Here is a 26,992-nt window from a genome sequence, read left to right as displayed (position 1 = left end):
TTTTTGTATTTTTAGTAGAGACGGCGTTTCACCATGTTAGCCAGGATGGTCTCGATCTCCTGACCTCGTGATCCACCCGCCTCGGCCTCCCAAAGTGCTGGGATTACAGGCTTGAGCCACCGCGCCCGGCCCATTTTTTTTTTTTTTTTGAGACAGAGTTTTGTTCTTGTCACCAGGCTGGAGTGCAATGGTGAGATCTCAGCTCACTGCAAACTCTGCCTCCTGGGTTCAAGCGATTCTCCTTGAACCTCCTGAGTAGCTGGGATTACAGATGCCTGCCACCACACCCAGCTAACTTCTGTATTTTTAGTAGAGATTTTTAGTAGAGATGGGGTTTTGCCATGTTGGCCAGACTGGTCTCGAGCTCCTGACCTCCAGTGATCCACCCACCGCAGCCTCCCAGAGCTGGGATTACAGGCATGAGCCACTGTGCCCAGCAACCTCCCAGTTTCAAGGGAATCTCCTGCCTCAGCATCCCAAGTAGCTGCGATTACAGGCACGTACCACCATACCTAATTTTTGTATTTTTAGTAGAGACAAGGTTTCAACATGTTGGCCAGGCTAATCTCAAACTCCTGACTTCAAATGATCCTCCTGCCCCGGCCTCCCAAAGTGCCGGGATTACAGGCATGAGCCACCATGCCCAGCCAGAGAATCTGCATTTCTAACAAGTTCCCAAGTAGTGCTGTAGCTGCTGATTGGGGCCACCCTTTGAGAACTCCTGCTCTAGAGGGACACAAAATGATCTCTGAATTAGGGGTTATGAAACAATCATCTGAATCACCTGATAAGTTTTCTGAAAATACAGATTCCAGAGCTCAACCTCAGACCTACTGAATCAGACTCTGAGGAAGATTCCAAAAACTCTGCAGTTTTAAAAAACTTCCCAGGTGTTTCTAGTGGGTAGCCAGATTTGAGAACCTCTGCACTATACCTCCCATCTCAGTTACTTATGACTTTGACACCGGAAAAAGGCTTTGAGGTAAGGGTTTGAAGAAAACATCATGATCCCCTCAATCAATAGCTCTCATTACATAAGGAAAAAGAGATTCACCTGTCAGGATAGCCATCTGAATTGAGGGGACACATGTAGTTCACTTCCTTGAGGTTGACATTTGAGAAGACCAATTTGTGGTTGCTGCTATAGATGACAGTGGGGCGGTCAGAGCAAGCAAAGACGTTGGTAGTAGACAGAGAACGAAAAGTCCTCAATACGGTGGGCTGGGTGCCTAAAGTCACCTTCTTACGGTCACTCAACAGACCTACAGAGAGAATGACATCAGGAGAAAGGAAGAAAGAAAACAGGACAAATAGCTGGCCTGTGAAAGTTCAAAAGCAGAACCCTGGGACTAAGAATTCTGTGTAATTCTAAGACTCCATTTCTGAACGAGTCCCTCACTCAAAATACTACTCTCACCTGTCTCAATGTTGAGCCCAAAGTAGAAAAGCGCTCCATCTCCCAAGGCACAAAGGAGGTAGTGGCTACTCTCAAAGGTGGTCATCAGGATGGAGCGAGGAATGATCTCTGTGAGAAATGGGGACATTATGTTCTTGTTCCACATTTTGACTCTGTCCCAATCCGGGTCCCTAAATGACACATACCTCCACCCAGCATCTCCTTGTGCAGTAGTTCAAAAGAAGGCAACTTCAAGATACGAGCCGAGATGTCCGTCCAGAGGCCAATGGCACAAAGAGGGGACAGTCCATTGCTATCTCCTAATGGGGTGATGTCCAAGCAAGCCACTTCATGTTCCATCTCTGTGTGGCTGAACAAAGAAGAATATGGCAGAGGAAGGAATCCAAGGATCAAAGAAGTCCTAGAGAAAAGAGGAGGAAAGCAAGCAGATAGAAAAAAAACCACACACCTGATCTGCCGGAGCTCCTGAGGATGGATCTGCAGATAGTAGAGGGCCCTGCCCACAGCTACCACCACCTGGCTGCTGTTGCAGGAAGCCACACTGATGTTCTTGGCCTGAGGCTCCTTCCATTCACTGACCAGAGCTTTGGGTTCTTGAGAGACCAACCTCACCGACGCTGAAGTGATCTAGATAAAGAGCAGATGAGCAAATGTCTCCAAGCATCTGCCAGGGTCCACACAGGAGTGGAAAGGTGGTAAATACAGCCCTAATAAAGCCCTACGAATAAGCTACATGAGGCTTCTATTTCTTATTCCCCAAAGTCCTGCTAATGATTACAATAGACGTCATTTTTGGATGAACGCCTGAAGGAGGCCAGCTTAAAAGTAGCTTACAGCTTTCAAACCTACAGCCAGTGGGGAAAAGGACTATTTCATTCTAATTGAGGCTTACTTGGGTAATACAAACTGCATCCTGTGGGAAGATATGAATACAGTAAGACCCTGTGATCACCAGTTTTTTGGCTTATTTTTTTTTTTTTTTTGAGACAGAGTCTTGCTGTGTCGCCCAGGCTGGAGTGCAGTGGTGCAATCTCAGCTCACCACAACCTCCGCCTCCCGGGTTCAAGCCGTTCTCCTGCCTCATGCCTTAGCCTTCCGAGTAGCTGGGATTACAGGCACATGCCACCACACCTGGCTAACTTTTGTATTTTGGGTAGAGACGGGGTTTCACCATGTTGGCCAGGCTGATCCTGAACTCTTGACCTCATGATCCACCCACCTCGGCTTCACAAAGCGTTGGGATTACAAGCGTGAGCCACCATGTCTGGCTGTAACCACCAGTCTCAGCAGTTTTTCTTATCCCCCAAATCAGACCTCTAAAATATCTAAGTTCTTTACTGTGTATGAGCCAGTTAAATTATTTAAAGTTCCTTAATAAAGGTTGCAAAATTGTATAGAAATATATTGTATAAATTTATCACTGAAATAAAACAGGAAGTAGGTTGGTGACACTGTTATCTATTCATTCATCTTACCTAGCATGATTGAGTTTATATTTAAGGATGAAAGCTCTTTAATAATAGATAGGTGAGCTGGTGCCAGTCTTCAGGCCAATAGTTAGATAACACTGACAAAGCAATGACTCAGTATCTGGGCACGTCCCACACTTGGTTTGCAAACTGACAGAATTTCCCTCCAGTTTTACCAATCTACCACTGCCAGGTGGCTAAAAGGAAAACCGGGTGGATAAAAAGAAGGAGACAGTTCATTAATCCTTAGGCACTCCAGTGCCCTACCCACCAATGGCAAGATGGACTCTGGCCACAGAGTCAAGAACAGCTCAGAAGGTTAGGAGAGAGTGCAAAAAGCTAAAGGATGTCAGGGTCACTCCAAACTTCAAACAATTGCTGAGGGGTGGAAGGGTGTCAGAAATGAGGTTCTCGTGGATAACAAATGCCAGAAGGCTATCTGTCCCCATATCGCAGATAGATTGAAAGTAAGGATCAGAATAGGGTAAGTTTCGGTTATAATTAACATGTGGAAAGAGTCATATTGGATGGTAGCATCATGATAAATTTTTTCTTTTTTTGTGCTTTTTGGTATTTTTCAATTTTTTAAATAACGATATATCACTATTTTAACAAAGGGAAAAAATTTGAGTGTCTCGGAAAATAAAATTAGCGCTAAAACAGGATCCGAAACTATATTTTTATATTTATGTATACAACGATCCAAGTCTATAAAAGAAATTGTAAATACACATACATTTGCAGAAAAAAATAAAGCTAAAAGGAGCAACTCTAAGGTTAAGAGCTGTGATCTCTGAGTAGTGGGTTATCTATAATTTTTTTCCCCTAGAATTTTTACATTGTTTTTGGAGCCATAAAAATTGGTTGTTTTAAAATCCAGTGGTGCTCTGTACTGCACTCTAGGTCAATTCAAGTACATGGTAACACCTGCCCCTTTCTCAGTTATCACCTGGATAAGCTGCTGATGAGCCACGTTGCCACAGAAGAAAGTCTGCTGATCATCCACGAAACCCATCAGTTCGGTTTCTTCTACCTCCTCTCCATTTAACATGAGAACTCTGCAGCAGAATGGAGGGCCTGGTCAGCCTGGGACCAGCTTCCCCACCTCACAACCTTCTCACCAGCACCAACAGCTGGGACTAGACCCATCCTTACCTTGTCTGGCCCACAAAAGAGAGCACCAAAGTGTCATCAGTCTCACGATTAGGGTCAGACCGCAGTGGCCATAATCCTGGAACAAGGACCAAGGATTCAGATGCATAGGACAGACCAACACTTAGCGTGCATATCTACAGACAGGGCAGGCCAGGGGCAGTGGCTCATGCCTGTAATCTCAACACCTGAGAAGGCTGAGGCAGGAGAACTGCTTGGGACCAGGAGTTCTAGACCAGCCTGGGCAAAATGGAGAGACAGACCTTGTCTCTGCCAAAAATAGAACTTGCTAGGTGCGGTGGCACAAAACTGTAGTTCCAGCTACATGGGAGGCTGAGGTCGGGGGATTGCTTAAGACTAGGAGACAGAGGCTGCAGCTATGATCATGTCATTGCACTCCAGCGTGGGTGACACAGCAAGATGCTGCCTCAAAAAAAAAAAAAAAAGGTATACATATGGATAGAGCAGCCTGACACCACTGGAAGGGCTGGAACTTGGAGCCCTGAGCTGAAACCCCCTCTCGCTCCTTCTTGGTTTTAAGGCTCTAAAAAGTTAGTGGTTTTTTTTTTTTTGGCCTTTTTTTGTGTGTGTGAGAGTCTCGCTCTGTCGTCCAGGCTGGAGTGCAGTGGCCCGATCTCAGCTCACTGCAAGCTCTGCCTCCCAGGTTCATGCCATTCTCCTGCCTCAGTCTCCCAAGTAGCTGGGACCACAGGTGCCCACCATCATACCCAGCTAATTTTTTGTATTTTTAGTAGAGACAGGGTTTGGCTGTGTTAGCCAGGATGGTCTCAATCTCCTGACCTCGTGATTCGCCCTCCTTGGTCTCCCAAAGTGCTAGGATTACAGGCGTGAGCCACCGTGCCCCGCCAAAAGTTAGATAGTTTTAAAGCTGTTTTGAGCCTGTTTTAAATTTGGGATTGGATTATATACATTTCCATTACCCAAAGTCTAAATTTATTTATTTATTTATTTATTTATTTTGAGACAGAGTCTTGCTCTGTCACCCAGGTGGGGGTGCAGTGGCACGATCTCGGCTCACTACAACCTCTGCCTCTGGGTTCAAGCAATTCTCCTGCCTCAGCCTCCTGAGTAGCTGGGACTACAGGTGTGCATTACCACGCCCGGCTAATTTTTTCTATTTTTAGTAAAGACAGGGTTTCACCGTGTTAGCCAGGATGGTCTCAATCTCCTGACCTCATGATCAGCCAGCTCAGTCTCCCAAAGTACTAGGATTACAGGTATGAGCCACTGCACCCGGCCTAAATATATTTTTTAAAAGTACACAGAAAAGTCTCATTTCCATACCTCCCTCCAACCCATTCCCCAAACAAGTAATCAATAAAGGCATCTTGTTTAGCCTTCTGGTAAAGAGATGGGGTGTGGGGGGATCTTACTATATTGCCCCAGTCTGGCCTCCATCTCCTGGGCTCAAGTGATCCTCCCACCTCAGCCTCCTGAATAGAGAGGACTACAGGCCCACCACTCAACACCAAGCTTAATTTTTTTTTTAATTTAAGGAAATAGAGTATTACAAGCAAATACCAATATAATATAGTTTATCAAGCACTATTCTGCACCTTGTTCTTTCGTTTAACAATATATGCTTAAAGCCCTTATCGGAACACAGTATTTAATTGTGTAAATCATTTATCTATACAATTATTATTAAATCATGCAGATTAACAAATTCCTTCTCATGACATTTACACAGTATTTTGCTATAACATACAATGCCACAAGAAATAAGCTTGTATTTTCATGTCACTTTACACATATGAAGGTCAGGTAGAGGCTCAGAACTGGGACTACTAAGTAAACTGCTAAATGCTGTTTTTGATATTGCCCAATTCCCGTCTATAGAGGATGCACAAGCACGTTTATTTTCTCATGCCTGACCAACATCACGTATGGCCAAACTTCTGGATTTTGGTCAACTAGTAGAGTTGTTTGGTGTTAATGTGCATTTCTCAGGACTGTTGCCTGTCCATTCATGTCCTTTGCTAGTTTGGGGACAGAAAATTTAGTGATCTTCCTATAAATTTCTTATAAATTAGGAAGACTGGGCCTTTTGTCTATAAGATGAACTACAGAATATTTTTATCCAGTTTGTCATTTCTTCTGACTTAGCTAATAGTGTTCTGTTTTGCTTTTGCTATGAAGTGTTTTATCTTTATACAGTTGAATTTATCAATCTTTCTTTTTCTTTTTTTTTTTGAGACGGAGTCTCGCTCTGTCACCCAGGCTGGAGTGCTGTGGCCGGATCTCAGCTCACTGCAAGCTCCGCCTCCCGGGTTTACGCCATTCTCCTGCCTCAGCCTCCCAAGTAGCTGGGACTACAGGCGCCTGCCACCTCGCCCGGCTAGTTTTTTGTATTTTTTAGTAGAGACGGGGTTTCACCATGTTAGCCAGGATGGTCTCGATCTCCTGACCTCGTGATCCACCCGTCTCGGCCTCCCAAAGTGCTGGGATTACAGGCTTGAGCCACCGCGCCCGGCCTGAATTTATCAATCTTTCTTTCTGGCTTCTGTACTTTGAGTCTTAGTTATGGCTTCGTTTTTTTACATTAAGTTTTTCATCCATTTAGATTCTAGCCAAGTGTACATTTGGCAGGCAGTAGGAACCCAAACTTGTCTTTTCCCAAATGACTATCAGTTATCCCAAAAACACCATTTATTAAGTCTCAACTTTAAGCTAGGCTCAGTGGCTCACGCCTGTCATTACAGCACTTTACAAGGCCAAGGCAGGAGGATCGCTTGAGCCCAGGAGTTTGAGATCAGCCTGGGCAACATAGGGAGACCCTGTCTCTACCAAAAAAATAAAATTAGCCAGGCATGGTGGCACATGGTTGCAGTCCCAGCTACTGGGAGGCTGAGACAGGGAAGATCACTTGAGCCCAGGAGACTGAGGCTATAGTAAGCCATGATCATGCCACTGTACTCCAGCCTGGGTGACAGAGTGAGACCCTATCTCAAAAAATGAATAAAAATAAAAATTTTAAAAGTCCCAACTTTACTCACTGAACTGAGAAGCCACCACTATCATACACTGAATTTCCACGTGTAATTGTCATTTCCGGACTTCTGAATCTGCCCATTAGACTCTGCCTATTCATCAGCAATACAACACTTCTAATCATAGAGGCTTAACTGTACGTTTCAGTATCTGGTAGGGTTAACCTGTCTCACTGTTTTTTTTTTTTTTGAGACAGAGTCTCGCTCTGTCGCCCAGGCTGGAGTGCAGTGGCGAGATCTCGGCTCACTGCAAGCTCCACCTCCCGGGTTCATGCCATTCTCCAGCCTCAGCCTCCCAAGTAGCTGGGACTACAGGCGCACGCCACCACGCCCGGCTAATTTTTTGTATTTTTAGTAGAGATGGGGTTTCACCATGTTTGCCAGGATGGTCTCGATCTCCTGACCTCATGATCTGCCCGCCTCGGCCTCCCAAAGTGCTGGGATTACAGGCGTGAGCCACCACGCCCAGCCTCACTGCTTTTTTTTTTTTTTGAGATGGAGTCTCACTCTGTCGCCAGGCTGGAGTGCAATGGCGCAATCTCGGCTCACTGCAACCTCCGCCTCCCGAGTTCAAATGATTCCCCTGCCTCAGCCTCCCGAGTAGCTGGGACTACAGGCACACGCCACCAATCCCAGCTAATTTTTTGTATTTTAGTAGAGACGGGGTTTCATCATGTTGGCCAGGATGGTCTCGATCTCCTGACCTCGTAATCTGCCCGCCTCAGCCTCCCAAAGTACTGGGATTACAGGCGTGAGGCATCACGCCCTGCCTCTCACTGCTCTTTTTAAAGTTTTCCTGGTTATGCCTGCTTCTTCCTTTTTCCATTCGGACTTGTCTAAGTCAAGGAAAAAATGTATACATATTGAGGTACATTATATACAAAGAGAGAACAACTTTATATTGATTTGTAGACCTTGGTGTGTCTTTTTCATTTGATCAATTTGTTTTTTTCATCCTTTAGGAGTATTTTTAAGTTTTCCTTGTATAGGTTTTGCACAATTTTGTTAAATGTACTCCTTGGTACTTTATCATTTTCTTGTTATTGTAAATTGCCCCCTTTCCTCTACTATACTTCCTAATTGTGTTTACATGAAAGCTATTAATTTTAGTACATTACTTTTATATCCTGCTACCTCAGTGAATTTTTATTGTCTATAGTAGTTTTTTAGTTGATTATCTTGGGTTTATAGTTACATGATCTCTTCCTTTGCAATTTCATATACTTCTATTTCTTTTTTTTTTTTTTTTTTTTGAGATTGAGTCTCATTATGTGGCCCAGGCTGTAGTGCAGTGGCACAGTCTCAGCTCACTGCTACCTCTGTCTCCCAGGTTCAAGTGCCTCTCCTGTCTCAGCCTCCCGAGTAGCTGGGATTACAGGCACCCACACCATGCCTGGCTAATTTTTTGTATTTTTAGTAGAGACAGGGTTTCACCATGTTGGCCAGGCTGGTCTCGAACTCCTGAAATCAAGTGATCCACCTGCCTCAGCCTCCCAAACTGCTGGCATTACAGGCATCAGGCAACATGTCTGGCCATACTTCTATTTCTTTATTCACCTTTTCCCATACTTTTTTTTTTTTCATATTCTGAATTACTCCTTTTTTTAAATTGAGATGGGATCCTGCTACGTTGCCCAGGCTGGTCTCAAACTCCTGGACTCAAGTGATCCTCCTGCCTCAGCCTCCCAAGTGGCTGGGACTACAGACACACACCACTGCACCTGCCTTCAGAATTACTCTTTTAAAGATGTGCCTCCTATATACAACTTTAAGGTGGTTTTGTTTCATGATTTGATCTAATTATGTTGTCCTCTAACAGGACATTTACATTTACTGACATGACAGCTATGTTCCATACCAATTCTGTCATATTGTTTTAGGTTACGCTTATACATTGTAAATGTCTTTCACTGTGTAGCCTTTTTTTTTTTTTTTTTTTTGGTGAGACAAGATCTCACTGTCGCCCAAGCTAGAGTGCAGTGGCACAATCATGGCTCTCTACAGCCTCAAGGCTACAACCACCTAGGCTAGAACCAAGTAGCTGGAACCACAGGCATGCACCATCACCCCTGGCTAATTTTTAATTTTTTTATAGAGATGAGGTCTACATTGCTTAGGCTGGTCTCAAACTCTTGGGCTTAAGCAATCCTTCCACCTTGGCCTCCCAAAGTGCTGTAATGACAGGCATGAGCCACGCCACCTTGCCTAGCCTCTGATCTTTTTTTAATTAAAATTCTCCTGGAATTTAGGAAGATTTATATTTTTTATCTAGAAGTTACATTTATACATATATCTTCATAAAATATCCAGTCTCTTTCTTTATGAATTCTACCAGTTCCCTCATAAAAACATTAAATTTAATTTATAATCTTTTAATCCCCTGTCCTCTATTCTACTACCAATTTTGATTAGTAGTATTTTTTTTTTAAGTTTACTTTTATACTTTCAGATATGTTTAAGCTTCTGATCTGTTGTTATGACCTTCACTCTTCTTTGATTTGCTTTCCTCTGGCTCTCACCAAAACACCTTCACAACATATAACAAGGCCAAAGTCCCTCATATAAGATCTGCATCCTGTGTTCACCAAAAAAGCTACCTTTGATGCCTGGTAAGTCAATGCTGGCATGCTCGTGGATTCCAATTCCATTCCGGATGATCCGCAAGGAACCTTCCTTGAAAGCCCCAGAGCAAGTGACCAGCTGCAAGCAGAGAAAATATTTCTAAAGAACCCCCTCAAGATACTGGGCCAGTCATACTGATGCCCAGAAAGCAAACACGGTATACCTAAATCCAAGAACCTTTATTGTGGGGCTGGTTTGAGAATGCAGACTTGGCAGAGGTTGATTTCCAAAGTTTTTCAAATTTACGGAGCAGACAGGACATCCTAGTGCAGGAAGCAAAAAGCTTCTACCACTGCTCCTAGCAAGCTTGCTTAGATCCCTGGGACCTAGTTTACTAGAATGAGCAAAGGATCTGGAGTTATATACACCTGCCACTTACTAAGTTAGGTGACTTTGGAAAAAGTTACTTAATCTTTCTCAGCACTAATTTTCCTCACTTCTGAGATGGCCAAAAATCCCTATCTAGGGTACTTGTATAATTAGAGATAATATATATAAAGTGCCTGGCAGACCAAGATACGCACTCAATAAACAGTAGTTATCCTTATATCATTCGGATTCATGAGGGGGCTCTTAAAAGTATTTTCAGTGCACCCTCCCCATTCTAGATAAGTATAGCTAGGAGGACACAGTTTGAGTGGGCATATACCAACTATCCACTTTCAGAATGGCCCTTACCTGCCCCTGCCCCTGCCTCTCCAGGTCCACCACGCACATATCCACAATGGGTCCTAAGTTAGTAAATGTTTCCATGGCCACTACATAGGAGCCTTGTTCATTACTGTCAACGTTGAGCTAAGAAGAAAGAACAATGTTATGTTAGTCCTAGAACACCCTAACAGACCTACCCAAAAGAGATGGTTATTGTCCAAAAGAAACTCTCAATAACTAGTTTCTAGATCTGCCATTCTCGTGTTCCAAGGGATGATTCCAGAAGGGGACTGTTGACTAAGGAATATGGTTGTCTTACAGGTGACCCATTAATCAGCCAAGGATGGCTGACCTAGAGTCCATGGATGGATTTCAGAGAAGAAGTGAATGTTTGAAAATTAATGTAAAATGTTTGCATGCATTTTCCTGCAGAGAAGGTCCGAAGTTTTCATATTCTAGAAGTCCATTACATTAAACTATAACCTGTTTGAAGGTAGGAGCTGGGTCTTACTCGTCAATGTATCCACAGCACCTAGCACCTTGCCCAGCAAATTTGCTGAATGAACCACAAAGACAAAGAGCTAGTCAGAGGTAGGATGTTAAATTAACCAAGTAGAAAGCTGGACAGTAGGGATGTGGATAAAATGGAGAGATTCTGAGAGGCACCAAACATAGGAGAAATTTGATGAAGAAACAGTGAGGACAGCGAAAAAGAAACCAGAAACAAGTGTCTTCTCACCTTCACAAGCTGGGAGTCACCCAGGCGAGACCCGACAAACACAACACCATTATCAAGGTATGTCAAGCACTCAGCAATAGAGGTCTGGAAGAAAGTAAGCAACGTGAAAGAAATGAGAATGGACTCCACATGGGATCCAGATACTACCCACATCTCAGACATCTGCTGAGAAAACTCGCAACTGCAGCCATAATTCAGGACAGTTCTGTTTCAAATTCCCAGGTCACACTAAGCAAACATTTCTAAATCTCTGAAGTTTGTGATTCTTCATCTGTTGCATCCCTACACTCAGAAAAATCTATCATTTGTCTTGCATATTCCTGCTCCAAAAGATACTTCCTTTTTTTTTTTGAGACAGAGTCTCACTCCATTAGCCAGGCTGGAGTGCAGTTGCGCTATCTTGCTCACTGCAAGCTCCGCCTTCCGGGTTCGTGCCATTCTCCTGCCTCAGCCTCCCGAGTAGCTGGGACTACAAGTGCCCGCCACCATGCCTGGCTAATTTTTTAATTTTTGTATTTTTTTAGTAGAGACAGGGTTTCACCGTGTTAGCCAGGATGGTCTCGATCTCCTGACCTCGTGATCCGCCCACCTCGGCCTCCCAAAGTGCTGGGATTACAGGCGCGAGCTACAGTGCCCGGCTCTAAGTATTAATATTAAACTTTTTGGGAACCTCCTCCCAGAACTGAAATCAGCAATTTTTTTTTTTTGAGACAGGGTCCCGCTGTCACCCAGGCTGGAGTGCAGTGGTACAATCCTGGCTCACTGACTGCAACCTTGACCTCCCCAGGCTAAGGTAATCCTCCCACCTCAGCCTCCCAAGTAGATGGGAATACAGGCACACACCACCATACCCAGCTAATTTCTGTACTTTTTGTAGAGATGGCGTTTTGCCATATTGACCAGGCTAATCTCGAACTCCTGGGGCTCACACAATCACCCTGACTCGGCCTCCCAAAGTGCTGGGATCACAGGTGTGAGCCACCAAAACCAGCTAGATTGATATTTAATTCCAGATTATATCCTTTTGTTTCCCTTTCTTTTCCTTTTCTCACGGGCAGCTTGGGTAGATTCTCACAGGATCCTGTGAGATTCTCCAATACCTAACTCATTCAATAGTCAACTTCCACAGCAAGAACAACAGTTTGTTGTTAGGTGTTAAGTAATATAATTCCCAGAGTTGAGGTGTGGGACCACACACTTGGGATCTTTAGGAACCTAAGAGAATATTGTAGAGCAACAGGGAGAACAAGTTCTACCTCTCCAAGGAGTTCTACACGGAGATCCTTGAGCGTGACGGTACCATCCATCTGTTCCTCCTTCTCCAAAAGCAGCATGAAGAGCCGGCCTTCCATGTCTCCCAGCAGGTATCTTGAGCCATTAGGGTCCACTCGATTGTGGCACACAATCGTGCTTTGCTGCCAATGGGGAGGAAACAGTCATTAGAGATTCAGCATCTTCCACACCAGAAAACAAACCCTACTGGACCACTCCCTTCACCAAACCCAGCCATTTTACCGGCAGACAAATCGCTCAGATAACATTACATGAAAATGAGGATAGATCCTATTCCCCATTAATACAAAATGGGGAGCTTTTTTATTTTGAAGATAATTTTCTGAGGAGCTCCATCAATATATCTTATATGTTTACTGATATGTCGTCATTCTGCAGGAAAATAGAAATACACAGAATAGGAAGCTGCTGCCAAAATTCACTGAACTATGCATGCTATTACAAATGTAGTTATTTATTCTTAATACCACTAATTACCCCTACCACTGTGGCAATGCTACCACAGATTTTGTTCTTTTTTAGAGACAGGGTCTCGCTATGTCACCCAGGCTAAAGTACAGTGGCTATTCACAGGCATGATTACAGTGCACTGCAGCCTAACTCCTGGACTCAAGCCATCCGCTCAAGTGGCTAGGACTGCAGGCACTTGCCACTGTAGCCAGCTAGATTTTGTTCTTTTTTCTCAAAAAGTAAGTAAAATGAAACTTTTAAGGCTTAACTTTTACAACTTGATATTCTAAGTCTGTGAAATTTTTGACTTTTTTAGCCTTTATAATTTATCAATATATTACTTTATATGATTTGAGCCCTGAAAACATTACATGCAACAGAAATTGCCAAAATTATGGCCAGGCACAGTGGCTCATGCCTGTAATCCCAGCACTTTGGGAGGCCGAGGCGGTGGATCACCTGCGGTCGGGAGTTTGAGACCAGCCTGACCAACATGGAGAAACCCCATCTCTACTAAAAATACAAAATTAGCCAGGCGTGGTGGCACATGCCTGTAATCCCAGGTACTAGGGAGGCTGAGGCAGGAAAATCGCTTGAACCTAGGAGGCAGAGGTTGCGGTGAGCTGAGATCGTGCTATTGCACTCCAGCCTGGGCAACAAGAGCAAAACTCCATCTCAAAAAAAAAAGGAAGGAATTGCCAAAATTTTCCCTTCTTAAAGTTGCCCCATGTGGTAGTTCATGCCTGTAATTCTAGTTACTCGAGAGGCTGAGACAAGAGGATCACTTGAGCCCAGGAGTTCAAGGCTACAGTGAGCTACAATCATGTCACTGCATTCTAGCTCTCCAGCCTGAGCGACAGAGTAAGACCCTGTCTCTTTGACAAAAAAAAGGTGCCCCAGTCAATGAAAAGGGGAAGCCTGTTTTGATTATCATTTATCTAAGCTAGCAACCAAGCTCTCTGTAAGCAAATCCAGGCTAATCTCTTTCCTGTTCCCAAAGGCCAACGCAATATCTTGTATAAACAGAAAATCGTGTAACAGGCATCTGTGAATCTCCTTTTGACAAACGAGAGAAAGGGAGGAGCAAGGTGAGGACAAGGAAAGAAAAGATGAAAGGAAAAAAAGGTAGAGGACTGCTGCTCACCTTGATGATAGGAGGGGCAATAGCCAGGTATTTGTCACCATTGTGATAAGTGATTGACTCCTGTCCAATGATGATGGCCCCCCCAAAGGGCTCTGGAACTGCAGGAAAGACAGCAAAATTAGAACGCTCAGCACTCTGGGTCTGCCAAGCCAGGACTGGCAAGAGCACAGGTCTAGTTAGCCCCAAGACAAACTTTAAGATCATCATTATTTTAAAAAGGACATCAAAACCCAGGGAACATGATAGCCTTTACGAGATTCTTAGAATTTGTTGACTGGCCATTATCTAATCCCGGTAATATTTTTACTGCCACTCTTCTGGTATTTGACTATTCCTATGGGTGGGAAGTCTTCTCCATGTTCTTTCCCATGCATTCTCCCCCATTTTTCTTCTCAACTTCTAATCCTTTCCAAGTAAAAGCTTTTACTTTTTTTTTCCTGGTCTCTATTCTTGTTCCTTAGCCTAACTTCCCCCCATTATCAGGGCCACCATTTAGAAGAGCCAGTCTTCTCTTAAGAGTTTTAAAACTTCCCTACTGAGTGAGACAAACATAATGTAAGGGCAGAGTTAGGACAAAGAGTGAAGAGGCCTGGATTCTAGCCCAGGCTAGATCATGGACAGACATGGGCAGGTCCCTCTGGCCATGTTTCCTCATCTATGAGGTAAAGAAATCAGATAAGCTCTATTGCTCCCTTTTGGTTTTTTGTTTTTTGTTTTTTTTTTTTTTTTTTTTTTGAGACGGAGTCTCGCGCTGTGTCACCCAGGCTGGAGTGCAGTGGCGGATCTCGGCTCACTGCAAGCTCCGCCTCCCAGGTTCAGGCCATTCTCCTGCCTCAGCCTCCGAGTAGCTGGGACTACAGGCGCCCGCCACCACGCCCGGCTAGTTTTTTGTATTTTTAGTAGAGACGGGGTTTCACCATGTTAGCCAGGATGGTCTCGATCTCCTGACCTCGTGATCCGCCCGCCTCAGCCTCCCAAAGTGCTGGGATTACAGGCTTGAGCCACCGCGCCCGGCCTTGTTTTTTGTTTTTTAAAGAGATGGGGTCTCATTATGCTGCCCAGGCTAAACTCAAACTCCTAAGCTCAAATGAGCCTCCCAACTCAGCCTCTTGAGTAGCTGGGACTATAGATCCTGGCTTCCTTTCAATTTTAAATGTTATGCCCAGCAATACAATAATGAGACTCATTTCCATACGCCACTGTGCAAATCAATCTCAGTGTTTTACAGTCAATCCCTCCACCCAAGTAAAAGAGAAGTTATACTTTTGGGGGGAGGAATGAAAAACAGAAAATCTCAAAGACAGAAAAGAACAAAGCACAATTTAGAGAAAGCAGACATAAAGGTGTGGTAAACAATGCACACCTTCAATAATACTGAGCGCCAAAACGAAGGGCAGAGAAGGTGAGAGAGGGAACAAGAACAGGGAACTAGCCTAGACCCAGGTGGAGGCATATTTCCTAAACCCCCAACCCACCTGCAATCACCATGGAAGCTTCAGCTTCGACATTTTCCTGTTTCCAAGGGCCCTTATTGAATTCCTTCTCTCGGAGAGACACCTCATAGGTTTTTACATGCCGCCCCTGAGGGTCCTGGGTGGGGGAAAGGTGAAATGGTTAGCCCTTAGGAAGGGTAAGCCTTGGGCTAAAGAGAGGTGCTGAAAGGGACAAGCTACCACCACCCAGCATCTGACAGTCCCGTCACGTCAGCCCTCCCACCTTCATCCATCAGTACACTGACAATCACCAGCTGAGCCTGGGATTAATTCCTAGGTAGACTGCAGCATCTGAGATCTACCATTCCTAACAATTCAACCAACCAAGAAAGGTTTAAAGAATTAGAAAAATGAACTTGTCACACTGCACTAGGTACTATAAGAGATATTGTGTGCCAGGCACAGTGGCTCACACCTGTAATCCCAGAACTTTGGAAGGCTGAGGTGGGTGGATCACCTGAGGTCAGGAATTCAAGACCAGCCTGGCCAACATGGCAAAACCCCGTCTCCACTAAAAATACAAAAATTAGCCCTGCGTGGTGGCGCACACCTACCATCCCAGCTACTCGGGTGGCTGAGGCGGGAGAATCGCTTGAACCCAGGAGGCGAAGGTTGCAATAAGCCAAGATGGCACCACTGCACTCCAGCCTAGGCAATAGAGCAAGACTCCATCTCAGAAAAAAAAAAAAAAAAAAAAAAAAGATACTGTGTGTGTGCCTGTGTGTGTTCCTTAGCCTCAAGAAATTTACAAAACACATTGATAAGCTATACCTATGAGATTTTTTAAAATTGATACAATTCTCAAAAGCATTCTGATGGAGTAACAGTAGAGAACACAATTGATTGCTCTGTTAAGTCAAACCTTTCAGTCCTGCCATTGTCAACATCATCTTCCCCTCCTTTTTCTGAATTATGACTCATGTCAGTCCTGGGACTGCCAAGGTCACCTTTAAGATGCTAAAGAGCAGGGACGGGAAGAAAGCTACACTCAGCCAGTGGAAGACGGCTTCAACAAAGAAGTTATGGAAGGAATTCAGCAATGTGTTTCAGGGCAGGGATCACATCTTAGTCACTGTTATAGCTCCTGAAGCAGGAATACCTTTCACATAGCATTAAGCAACTAAATATTTGTCAAATTGAATTTTTGGCATAAAACAGGAGATAGTAATTTTTGGCTGATGAAAACATTTTCCCATCAATGAGTAGGGTTATGACACAGCTTCGCAAAAAGTTCAAGTGTGGATTTGGGCCTCTGAGACACACATGCAGAAATGAAGATCTGATCACAACTGGCAGCCCTGAAGCTGAGAACAACCAACCTTGAATAATCAACAACATCAAAGTTTTAATGACCTAATATTTACAAAACTAAACAGAGAGAAATTCTAAGTTTTTATTTTAACTCATACTTGGTAAGATCAAACAAAATCTCTTGGTTTCAACCTTATTCAATTGGGCCTTATTCCAATAGCCTCAGAACTACAGTAACACTAAGAAATATACAAAAAGATATCAGCACTTCCAACACCTAACAAGGCCATCAAGCTGTCTACGTGCCCACACACTCTATGTGGGACTAGACTATCATCTCCTTCCGTCACTCATTCAGCCACACGCAAATGAACTGATCTTAAGGCTGCATGGCCTTTTGTTAAAGGGCTGAGATTTTACCAAGATACTGTCATGTTAGCCTGGTGCTCTACCACCCCACCCCCGCTTAACAGATCTGGACCAGAGAACAGCTGCCCAGGATCAGCTCTGCTAAAGTTTTAGGCACAGACTAAAATAGAAGAGCCAGCAAGTTGCCGGGTGCTCATGTCTGTAATCCCAGCACTTTGGGAGGCCGAGGCAGGAGGGTCATGAGGTCATGAGTTCGTGACCATTCTGGCCAACATGGTGAAACCCCGTCTCTACTAAAAACACAAAAATTAGCTGGGCATGGTGGCATGCACCTGTAATTCCAGCTACTCAGGAGGCTGAGGCAGGAGAATCGCTTGAACCCAGGAGGCAGAGGTTGCAGTGAGCCAAGATCAGGCCATTGCACTCCGGCCTGGGCGACAGAGTGAGACTCTGTCTCAAAAAAATAATAATAAAATAAAATAAAAACAAGCCAGCAAATCACAAGTGATTGCTGGACAAAATGTAAACCTCTTCTTAAAAAACACATACAAAGCATTACCAAGACAATTTCTCTTTACTTAATATAAAGGCAAGATCTAGATAACTTCTCGACAGCTAAGTTTTAATAATCCCCCAGCACTCCAGTAAGAGAATCAAAGTATAAACTAGGTCATCCTGTGAAATCTCCCAAGGCCCACAACCAGAGTGTAATCTCAGGATTAAAACCTGCTACAAGCCCCAGAGAGCTTGCTGCCTCCACAATAAGCACTACTGCACTCAAGAAGCAACAAAAGTCTGACCCATATTAATTGTGTTGTTCAAAACATTTCAGGACAAACACAGTAAACACTTCTCTCTAGCCTACCAAACCCAGATATTCCAGTTAGCAAAAATAACTCCTATCACATCAGCCTCACAGTTTCTCCCCCTCTCCTCCCGATCCAGTACCTGGTAGACAAAGCAAATAGTAGGTGCTTGGCAACCATATAGGAACTTGACATCAATGACATGCAGCTCCTCCAGGCGGATGTTGAAGGCCTTGAGTTCTTTATTATCGCGATCTAGTGGAATAACCTTGAAAAGGCCATCATAGAGACGCAGGCCAATCATCCGGCACTCAGGGTCAATGATGCCAATAATGCCGGTCTCCGAGGGGCGGCCAATGCGGTCCTGAGAAACAAAATTGGGATTAGGGAAGAACCTCAACATCCACAGAGCAACAGAGGACACTGGGCACCACTTGCAAAGAAAAACTTTAGGAGAGGAAGTAAAACTAATGGATCTATTTGATAGGCCAAATAGTTGGAGCCCCAATGTCAGTGCATGTCTTTTTCACGAAACACTGAATCTCAATGAATTATTGCTCTGTCCCTTGGGCCTTGAGTGAATTAAAGGAGTCTTTTCTCCAAAAAGCTCAAACCCATAGTGTCTTCTCCTCGTTTCTCTGATCAAATAGCGAGCTGCCCCCAGCATTTTAATTTTTTTCCATGAATCATGACAGTCCTACTTAGAAAACTTTTGTCAACCTAAAGCAGCCACCTCACCTGGACATTGCCATGGGCTCGTGTAATGATGTCAATGCTCTCGCCACTCTGCTTATACTCCAGGATGCAGGCATTGTACTTCGCTGTCAAGATAAACAGCAGGTCCTTGCTCTCCCCCTGGAAACCAATGTTATGCTATCAAAAGAGATTCTTTTTAAAACAGGAACAACCTGTCTAGTCTTTAAGCACACCAAATTCTTTAAGAATTTTCCAAATTCTTCTCTCCCTAAAGAGAAAATACATGGTGAGCTTGTAACCCACACTAGGTACACATACACCCTAAGGGCACGTACAAAAAGCCAGAACTGAAGCTGGTAAACATCTATTTCTCACTTTCATTATTCTCCATCTCACTGTTCTATATACAAAGTCTTCATCTATTTCAATCTCAAGCTAATCTCAATCATCCCATTCAAATTCTGAAACATGAATGTAATGCCTCCACTCCTCTCCAAGTATTTGAAGAAAGAGAAAAAAAAATGTGGGAATAACAACGGAAGCTAAAATGGATCAACAAAGTCTTACTTATTTAACACAGACTCCAAAAAATTACTGTTTTGTTCAAAGGGTTATAATTAAAATTCTGAACCCACTGCTTTCTTGCCAGATTCAGTTAGGACATCATAAAGGAATGTAGTGGTGATTTGGGTGAATACATTTGCACTAAAATAATAAAAATTCTGATGGTAATTGTTTTTTTGTTGTTGTTGTTTGGTTCTTTTTTTTTTTTTTTTGAGACGGAGTCTCATTCTGTCACCCAGGCTGGAGTGCAATGGGCACCATCTCCGCTCACTGCAACCTCCTCCTCCTGGGTTCAAGCAATTCTTGTGCCTCAGCCTGCCAAGTAGCTGGGATTACAGGCGCATGCCACCACATCTGGCTAACTTTTGTATTTTTAGTAGAGACAGGGTTTCACCATGTTGGCCAGGCTGGTCTCGAACTCCTGACCTCAGGTGATCCACCCACCTTGGCCTCCCAAAGTGCTGGGGTTACAGGCGTGAGCCACCACATCCAGCCTGGTAATTGTTAACATAACTTTAAATGCTTGCTATATGATAGGCCCTGTGTTACCGAATCATTTCATCTTCAAAATAACCCAGGGGACTTGATCTGAAAGGTGCCTCAAGTGACACCTAAAGTCAGAATTAACAAGGAATGAAGCCAGGACTGCCCCACTCTGTAACCTATCCTCTGAAACAAACTGCTTTAATTTCTGTCTCCTAAAGAAGTCAACTTCATAAATGTTTCCCTAATAAATCTCTCCTTTTACTTCTAGAAAGCTTGGTCAAGAGTACATACTGAAATTTGCCATCCAAAGAGAGAAAAAAGAGAAGAGAGTTTCTCTCCTAAGGTATATTCCACCCATCCCAAGAATTCGCAAAACAATGTAACACAGCCCAGGCACAGTGGCGCATGCCTACAATCCCTCAGCTACTCTACTCCAGAGGCTGAAGCGGAGGGATTGCTTGAGCCCAGGAGTTCAAGACATCCTGGGCAACACTGTGAGACACCCGTTTCAAAGAAAATAAATAAACAAAAATAACAGAAAACAACCTACAACCAACAGTTCTCCCTCCACTGCTTGTCCCAACTGCAACACTTACCTTGGGCCTGAAAAGCTCCATGACCGCAATCTTCCCGTACATGCCCACCTCTTTGACGGGCCGAAGCCCCTCGGCAGTGACCACATAGATCTCTAATCTCGTGTTTTTGGCAATCAACAGGTTTAAGTCTTCGGCTGAAGTAAAGTGTCCTGAAAGAACAGACCGTCTAACTTTTGAACTCAGGGGAAGGGCCTCCCATCCCTTCAAAATAATCCTATCACTTATGCCTAAATACCTCCAAAATTCTCATTTACTTCACATACTTCTCCAACTCCCTCCAGGTACTACTCCCCTTCTTATCATACCCGGCACCTCAAAGAGTCTCAGTTCGTGCATTCAACAAAGCTACTTTCCTAATCAGACTAAGAAAACTGGACTGGACCTAAGAGCCGTGTGTCCTCCAACTGACAATGACTTCGTAATCCCTTCTCATGGCTCTCGTCCCTCAAATTTTACTCTTCCTATTACGGTTACAGTGGCAGGCTCTAATTGAGAATGCCGGAGAAAGTGTTCATTTCTTCCAGTGTTCATCTAAAGTCTCACAAAACTTTTATCTGACAGACCAAGTCAAATGAAAAGTCCCCGAGCTTTACACGAAAACACTGTTTTGTCCACACTCCCTGCCCTCCTGGTAGTCTACCAATACCCCCATCCACACTCAGCTACCTCCAACTCTGAAAAACAGCTTTGTTTTAGAATCGTGATTAGGGTGTATGTAAACATGCAAGCTTGGGGTCGGCATATTCAGCTGAGAATGTGGGTTAAGAGGACTCTTCCCGGGTTCTGGACTTCGGTGTCCTTAACAGTCCAAGCGCATCGTCAATAAGGAAAACCCAGCACTGGGCCAGGCAAACCAAACCCTCTTCTCTAGCACGGCCCTCATGTAAACAACTGCCCCAGGCAAAGGGGTTAGCCTGAAGAGGGCTCCTCTCCCTCTGTAGGATAATGCGGGCATTCCTCACATCCCTCCACCTCCTGGGCCCCCCAGACTTCCCCACAGGAAAAACCTGACCCCAAAGTCGCCATTACCACCTCCCCCTTTCCCGGCCACAGGAGGCCAATCTTCCGGGCCAAATAACACCGCACAACCAACTCACACTCCTCTGTCTCAATGGGCCCGCCCTGTCCTCGAGGCCGAGTGACCTCCCCAGGACGAAAGAGGACCCTCGAGAGCGGCTTCCAAGCCCCAAAAAGCGCGTACTGGGACGGCTCTTTCGAGGTCGCGGGATTGGGGAGGTTCCTCGGCCGCCAGGGCCTTCCATTAGCCGAGCCGACTCCTGCCCGGCCGCCCCGGGGACCGCGGGCCTCCCTAGGCCGCGGCTCCCCCCAGCTCCCTCCCTCGCCGGGGTCTCCGGCCCCGGCAGCCTCACCGGTCACGCAGCCGTTCACGGCGGTGGGCTTCTGGGCCGTTACCACGTAGTTGTACGACATGTCGAGGCTTAGAGCGGCTCGTCGGGACGCGAGCGCGACACTAGAGACACGGACACAAGCGAAGAGACAGGTGGCCCCCAACAGCGCGCAGCGAACTCCACTGCCGCTGCCTCCGCCCCAGAGACACGTTGCAGGCCAGAGCGGCCGGGGCGCGGGGCATCACGGGACGGCCTCACCTGGCCTCTTGGAGGACTCCCGAAGCCCGAGGCCGCCAACCGAAGGAGGCCCCGCCCCCGGAGGCGCCGCCTCGCCTCTTTCCGCCAGCGCCCGCAGGACCCGGATGAGAGCTCACCACTTGGGGTCCCCGGGAAGTCGCGGAGCCTTCGGAGGTGGCGGATACGGCTGTGAGCTGGCGGGGGAGGTGCGCCAGTGTCCTCGGAGCTCGCCCGCGGACTCCCCACCCCGTTCCGCGCCCTTTGCCCTTCCCCGCATCCAGTCCTCTTTCTTCCGTTGCTCCAGGAGCCCTCGGGGCTGTTCCTCCTTTTGGAACGGGAAGGACTGCGGAGGCCTAGAGAGGGAAGGGAGACGACCGCTATTCGTGCACATCCCAGACTAGAACCTTGCCTGCCTTCCTTTCACTCTCTCAGTTCCTCCAGATCCAGCTGGTGCCCTCGCCTGACGTTAGAACGACCACCGGCTCACCTCCTCCCTTTTGCGTGTTGATTCTTCAGACTTCAAAAGGCCCACTGGTCTGCTTGCCCAACGTGATTGGTGCCCCTATTACTCTACAAATTCGAACCTCAAACACAAAACCAACATTTCTCCGTAGGGAACCTTAATGAGCCAGGAGGGCAGTCAGCCCTGCAGCCTCCAGGGTGCCCCACATCAAACAGGCTCCCCGGGAACAAGAGGAGAACCACATGGCTTGGCACACTAGCAGAATGCCAGAGAGGAGCCAACCCCCATTTTACAGATGGGGAAGCTGAGGCTTAGGGAGGAATTGGTTTACCTAAGACCCTCCCCCCAACCCCAAGTAGGCTGAGGCAGAGCTATGTTAATTCTTCCTATTGTGCACCCACACAGAGGCCAACACGCGGCTGAACCAGGCTGAACTGAGGAAAGCTAGAACGTCATCGTGGTTTACGTCTTGCCCTTGCCACAGCAGAGACTCTGCCTGACTTTGGAGGCACGGAATTATGAGTAGTAAACACACACTCCTGGTAGAAAAACTAGACATGGATTTAGATCCTGGCTCCTACCTGTATGACCTTGGACAGGTCCCTAGAGCTCTCTGAGTCTGTTTGCCGGAAGTAAAATGGGTCACAAACCTGGCTAGCTCCCCCGATTCCCTGCCCTTTTGGTGCCAAGGACAGTGAGGGCAAGCGTGTGAAGAGCTTTGTTAACTTTTTCACTGCATGTGATGCCCGTGTAAAAGATAGTTATTCTGAGTATCACTGTTCTTTAGTGATGAAGTGGGTGCTGTTCCTGGGCATAAAGGCAGCCCTGTGCTTGACATGGGTTGATCTGTCTTCTGGCAGCCAAGTGCAGGCGTGAACCTTGGTCAACCCCACACTCTTCTCCATCCGTAGCCCACGTACTAGAGTTTGGACTTGGACCGAAGTCTGGGGCAGCTCCCTAATTACTAGGGCGCTTAAGCGTGATTGTGCCAGTCGGCTGTGAGTGCCTTCTGCAGCTTGTACCATTACCCACTCCTGCAGGTGCTGCTGCTGCCTCCACTGTACTCAGACCCGGGTAGCACAGGATTGTCCATCCTCCAGCAGTTCAGTGCAACGGTGTGAACTCAGCCTGTTTCAGAGCCTCCCCACCATGGTGAGTCATACAGGGCCAGGGTAGGGGAATGGCAGCATGGTCTCAAAGCAGGATCCCGGCCTTGGGCATGCTAGAGCAGCTTACACCTTGACTGAGAGATGCTCCTGCCTCCTGAGGCTCACAGGTGAAGAGAGAGGGTCCTCTCTCCCAGGGCCTGATCCCTGCTTTTCTTCATTTCCTGGAGGCCACTGGTCCCAGCCAGGCCTGGGGCTGCAGCCTCTTGAGTCCCTTCAGAGCTGTTGTGCCCCCTATCTGGGTCTTGCATTCAAAGTGAAACAGTAACAGTTACCTGCTCTGTAATAGATACTGTACCAGTCACAGAAGGAACCATGAAGAATGATCATGTGACTGTTCCTAACCTTGGGGCTTATGTGGGCCGGTCTGGAGCTGGGATCTACAGTGTGGGAGGCTGGCCATGTCCCTGGGCTTTGCTCCAGGCCCACTGATTTGAATCAAAACAAGCCTTGAACATATCTGGATTCAAATTTCAGCCTGCCACTGACCAGCTGCATGACCTTTTGCAGAAGATTTGACCTCTCTGAGCCTCTTTTTCTTCATCTGCATTACAAGGCAAATTAAGGCCTACCCCTAGTGGTTGTGTGGTGTTGATCAAGCAGAGTCCTGGAGGCCTCACCTGACTTCCTTTCCTTTTCCATCCTCTCAGGCCACTGAAACCAGGGATAGCACTGGTCCCTAAACCCTCCTCTGGCTCTGGCAGAGGGATTGTTGAAAATCTCAGGCAAGACAGATTATCAAGATGGGGAGCAGGCCACTTTCTTGGAGGGTAGTGGTGCTGGAGGCTGGGCTTGGAGTGAGGCCAACTCACCACTTCATTGTATGTTCCAGTCCCTGATAGGCTCTGAGAGCCACAAGCCCATGCCCTTTCTAGGGCAACCTCTGTCACCCTCCACCTCCGTCACCCTCCACCTCCCTCCAGCCCCTCGAGAAAGCAGCATGATATGGCCAAAAGGGAACCAGTTTTGGAGCCAGGCAGACCTGGACACCTGCTGGCTGTGTGACCTTGGGCAAAATCGTTTAACTGTGCCTCAGTTGCCTCACTGGGCTCATCTTTCCTCCATAGGGTTGTTGGGAAGTTTGTTTTTGGTTTTTGTTTTTTTGTTTTTTGAGACGGAGTTTTGCTCTTGTTGCCCAGGCTGGAGTGCAATGGCGCAGTCTCGGCTCACCGCATCCTCTGCCTCCCAGGTTCAAGTGATTCTCCTGCCTCAGCCTCCTGAGTTGCTGGAATTACAGCCATGCACCACCACGCCCAGCTAACTTTGTATTTTTAGTAGAAATGGGGTTTCTCCATGTTGGTCAGGCTGGTCTTGAACTCCCAACCTCAGGTAATCCGCCCACCTCGGCCTTCCAAAGTGCTGGGATTACAGGCATGGGCTACCACACCTGGCTTGTTGGGACGATTAAATGAGACATGCTCAAAAACACTTAGAACTGAGCCTGGCGCTTAGTCACTGCTCGGCAAATGGAACCAATCTTATTCTTCTTCTCGCTCCTTACAGACCTAGGCTACTCTGAAGCAGGTGGCTTAGCCCTGGCCCTGGCTGGGTGCAGGACAGGTTGGCAGGGAGGCAGCAGAGCCAAATTTTGTACAAAGGAGCTGGTGCTAGCGGGGTCAGGAAGAAGCCACAGCCAGAAGTTCACCTTGCCAGGCCCTGGCTCAGCTGCAGGTTCCCACTGGGCCACCAGGTGGCGGTGGGAGCCCAGCCCTCTGAGTCCAGGTTGCGCCCCAGTCTCTGTCTTCAGGACAAAACCAGGGGCTACAGCCCTTGTTCAGGCTTTTCACAGCCTGTTTGAAAAAGGGAGTCGCTTCCTGTGATTGAGTTTCCACTATTATCACGGGCATATACTCTGTTCTAGTAAATCCCTATTTTACAGAGGAAGAATTATAGCTCCCAACAACGATGTTATCTTCCCTGAGTTCCGGCAGCTAATCAGAGGCAGAAGTGGGATTTGAACCCAAGTCCCTGTAACAGCAGAGCTCAAGCCACGCTCCATTCTGGCCCCCACGCTACTCACTTCTGTCTGCACCCCGTATCCACTCAGCCAAGCCTGGCGGTGCTGCTCTGCAACCCTCCACCAGCCTGCCCACAACCCCTCCTGAGGCTGCCTGTGGCCAGCCCTCTCCTCCTCACCCCTCCCTGCTGGTCAACCATGCTTCCTGGCACCACCACACTATTCACTCATCCAGGCCTTGGCTTATGCTCCCCCTCTGGCTGGAAGAGCCTCCCTTTTCCCTCCCCCCATACCTCCTGCCCCCTTTTGCCTACCCCGGTCCTGCTTATCCTTCACAGAGACGTCCAGGCCCCTCAGGAGGCTGCGGCCCCTCCTCCATGCTTCCATGGTGCACGTGCACTCCTCGCATAGCGGTGCCCACCACACATGGTTGTGACCTCTGCTGTGTTTCCCCTGAGGGCAGGAATAGCGTTGTTATCTCTTTTTTTATTTCTGAGATGGAGTCTCACTCTCACCCAGGCTGGAGTGCAGTGGCACGATGACAGCTCACTGCAGCCATGACCTCCCAGGTTCAAGTGATCCTCCCACCTCAGCATTCCCAGTAGTGGGACTCTAGGCATGCACCACTATGCCTGGATCATTTTTCATATTTTTTGTAGAGATGGAGTCTCATGTTGCCTAGGCCAGTCTCAAAGTCTTGGGCTCAAGCGATCTGCCTGCCTCAGCCTCCCAAAGTGCTGGGATTACAGGCATGAGCCACCGCACCTGGGCTGTTATCTCTACACACTGTCTAGCGCTGGGACTGGCATGCCAAGAGGCTGGGGAAATGTTTGTCCCACATTGGAGCACCAGGGAGCAGTGGTGGCTGTGAAACCTGCTCAGCTCCTCCCCCAGCATTGGAGCCTCAGCCTGGGGCTTTTCTTCCTTTTGACAGAAGAAGGTGTTGGACCCCAGTTTTATTAAAATATTTTACACTGCAGACAACAACTCCCCCATTTTCTTTGTATTGCAGCCATTTTTTCAGAATAAATTAAAGGTATGGTGCAAGACACTTCATAAATTAGGTACTGAATAGAAAGTCACACATTATTGAAAACTCACAGAAATACCCACTTGTCACCCAACTCAAGGAAGTCCTGCGCTCATGGAGTTCGTAGGTGGATGCGGGAGAGGGGTCTACACAACAGCAGTGTGGCTGGGCAGGATGGGGGTGTCTGTGCTGACCACACTCTGACATCCTTCTCACTCCTCCCCTGCAGACCTCCAAGAAGCTGGTGAACTCAGTGGCTGGCTGTGCTGATGACGCCCTTGCTGGCCTGGTGGCCTGCAACCCCAACCTGCAGCTCCTGCAGGGCCACCGCGTGGCCCTCCGTTCTGACCTGGACAGCCTCAAGGGCCGGGTGGCACTGCTGTCGGGTGGGGGCTCTGGCCATGAGCCTGCCCATGCTGGTGAGTACCCTGGGGTGGGGCAGGGGGTACTGGTGGAGTGGACAGGGCCTCCTGTGAGATCCTCAGTGCTGCCATGAGGTGCAGGACGGAGCCCAACCCAGAGTCAGGAACTGGGGCCACTTCCCACTCTCCCACTCCCTCCGGCTGGGATCAGGGGCCCAT

General features: G+C 46.8%; 2 protein-coding genes across 3 annotated transcripts in view; one reads left to right on the top strand and one right to left on the bottom strand.

The window, feature by feature from the left end:
* Nucleotides 1-21,890, bottom strand: part of DDB1 (damage specific DNA binding protein 1) — a 35,687-nt gene extending 13,797 nt beyond the window's left edge. The window contains exons 1-17 of the mRNA XM_025355680.1: nt 21,817-21,890; nt 21,580-21,680; nt 20,210-20,358; nt 18,606-18,722; nt 18,010-18,231; nt 15,424-15,538; nt 13,949-14,046; nt 12,318-12,476; nt 11,062-11,145; nt 10,350-10,466; nt 9,647-9,749; nt 4,042-4,117; nt 3,836-3,944; nt 1,866-2,044; nt 1,603-1,766; nt 1,418-1,525; nt 1,055-1,262 (exon numbers count right to left, since the gene is read on the bottom strand). Coding sequence (XP_025211465.1) covers nt 1,055-1,262; nt 1,418-1,525; nt 1,603-1,766; nt 1,866-2,044; nt 3,836-3,944; nt 4,042-4,117; nt 9,647-9,749; nt 10,350-10,466; nt 11,062-11,145; nt 12,318-12,476; nt 13,949-14,046; nt 15,424-15,538; nt 18,010-18,231; nt 18,606-18,722; nt 20,210-20,358; nt 21,580-21,640 — 2,069 coding nt within the window. The 5' untranslated portion in view covers nt 21,641-21,680; nt 21,817-21,890. The remainder of the gene's footprint in view (nt 1-1,054; nt 1,263-1,417; nt 1,526-1,602; nt 1,767-1,865; nt 2,045-3,835; nt 3,945-4,041; nt 4,118-9,646; nt 9,750-10,349; nt 10,467-11,061; nt 11,146-12,317; nt 12,477-13,948; nt 14,047-15,423; nt 15,539-18,009; nt 18,232-18,605; nt 18,723-20,209; nt 20,359-21,579; nt 21,681-21,816) is intronic.
* The window catches only part of TKFC (triokinase and FMN cyclase), a 19,469-nt gene continuing 14,330 nt past the window's right edge, over nt 21,854-26,992 (top strand). The window contains exons 1-3 of one of the 2 annotated variants that reach the window (XM_025355684.1): nt 21,854-22,001; nt 23,299-23,410; nt 26,641-26,830. In XM_025355684.1, coding sequence (XP_025211469.1) covers nt 23,408-23,410; nt 26,641-26,830 — 193 coding nt within the window. In that variant the 5' untranslated portion in view covers nt 21,854-22,001; nt 23,299-23,407. The remainder of the gene's footprint in view (nt 22,002-23,298; nt 23,411-26,640; nt 26,831-26,992) is intronic. The other variant, XM_025355683.1, reaches the window with a different exon arrangement.

Source organism: Theropithecus gelada, chromosome 14 (genome assembly GCF_003255815.1).
Source record: "Theropithecus gelada isolate Dixy chromosome 14, Tgel_1.0, whole genome shotgun sequence".
In the NCBI taxonomy this organism is placed as follows: Eukaryota; Metazoa; Chordata; class Mammalia; order Primates; family Cercopithecidae; genus Theropithecus; species Theropithecus gelada.
The sequence above is the reverse complement of the archived record's forward strand: the minus strand, read 5'-3'. Positions and strand labels throughout refer to the sequence as shown.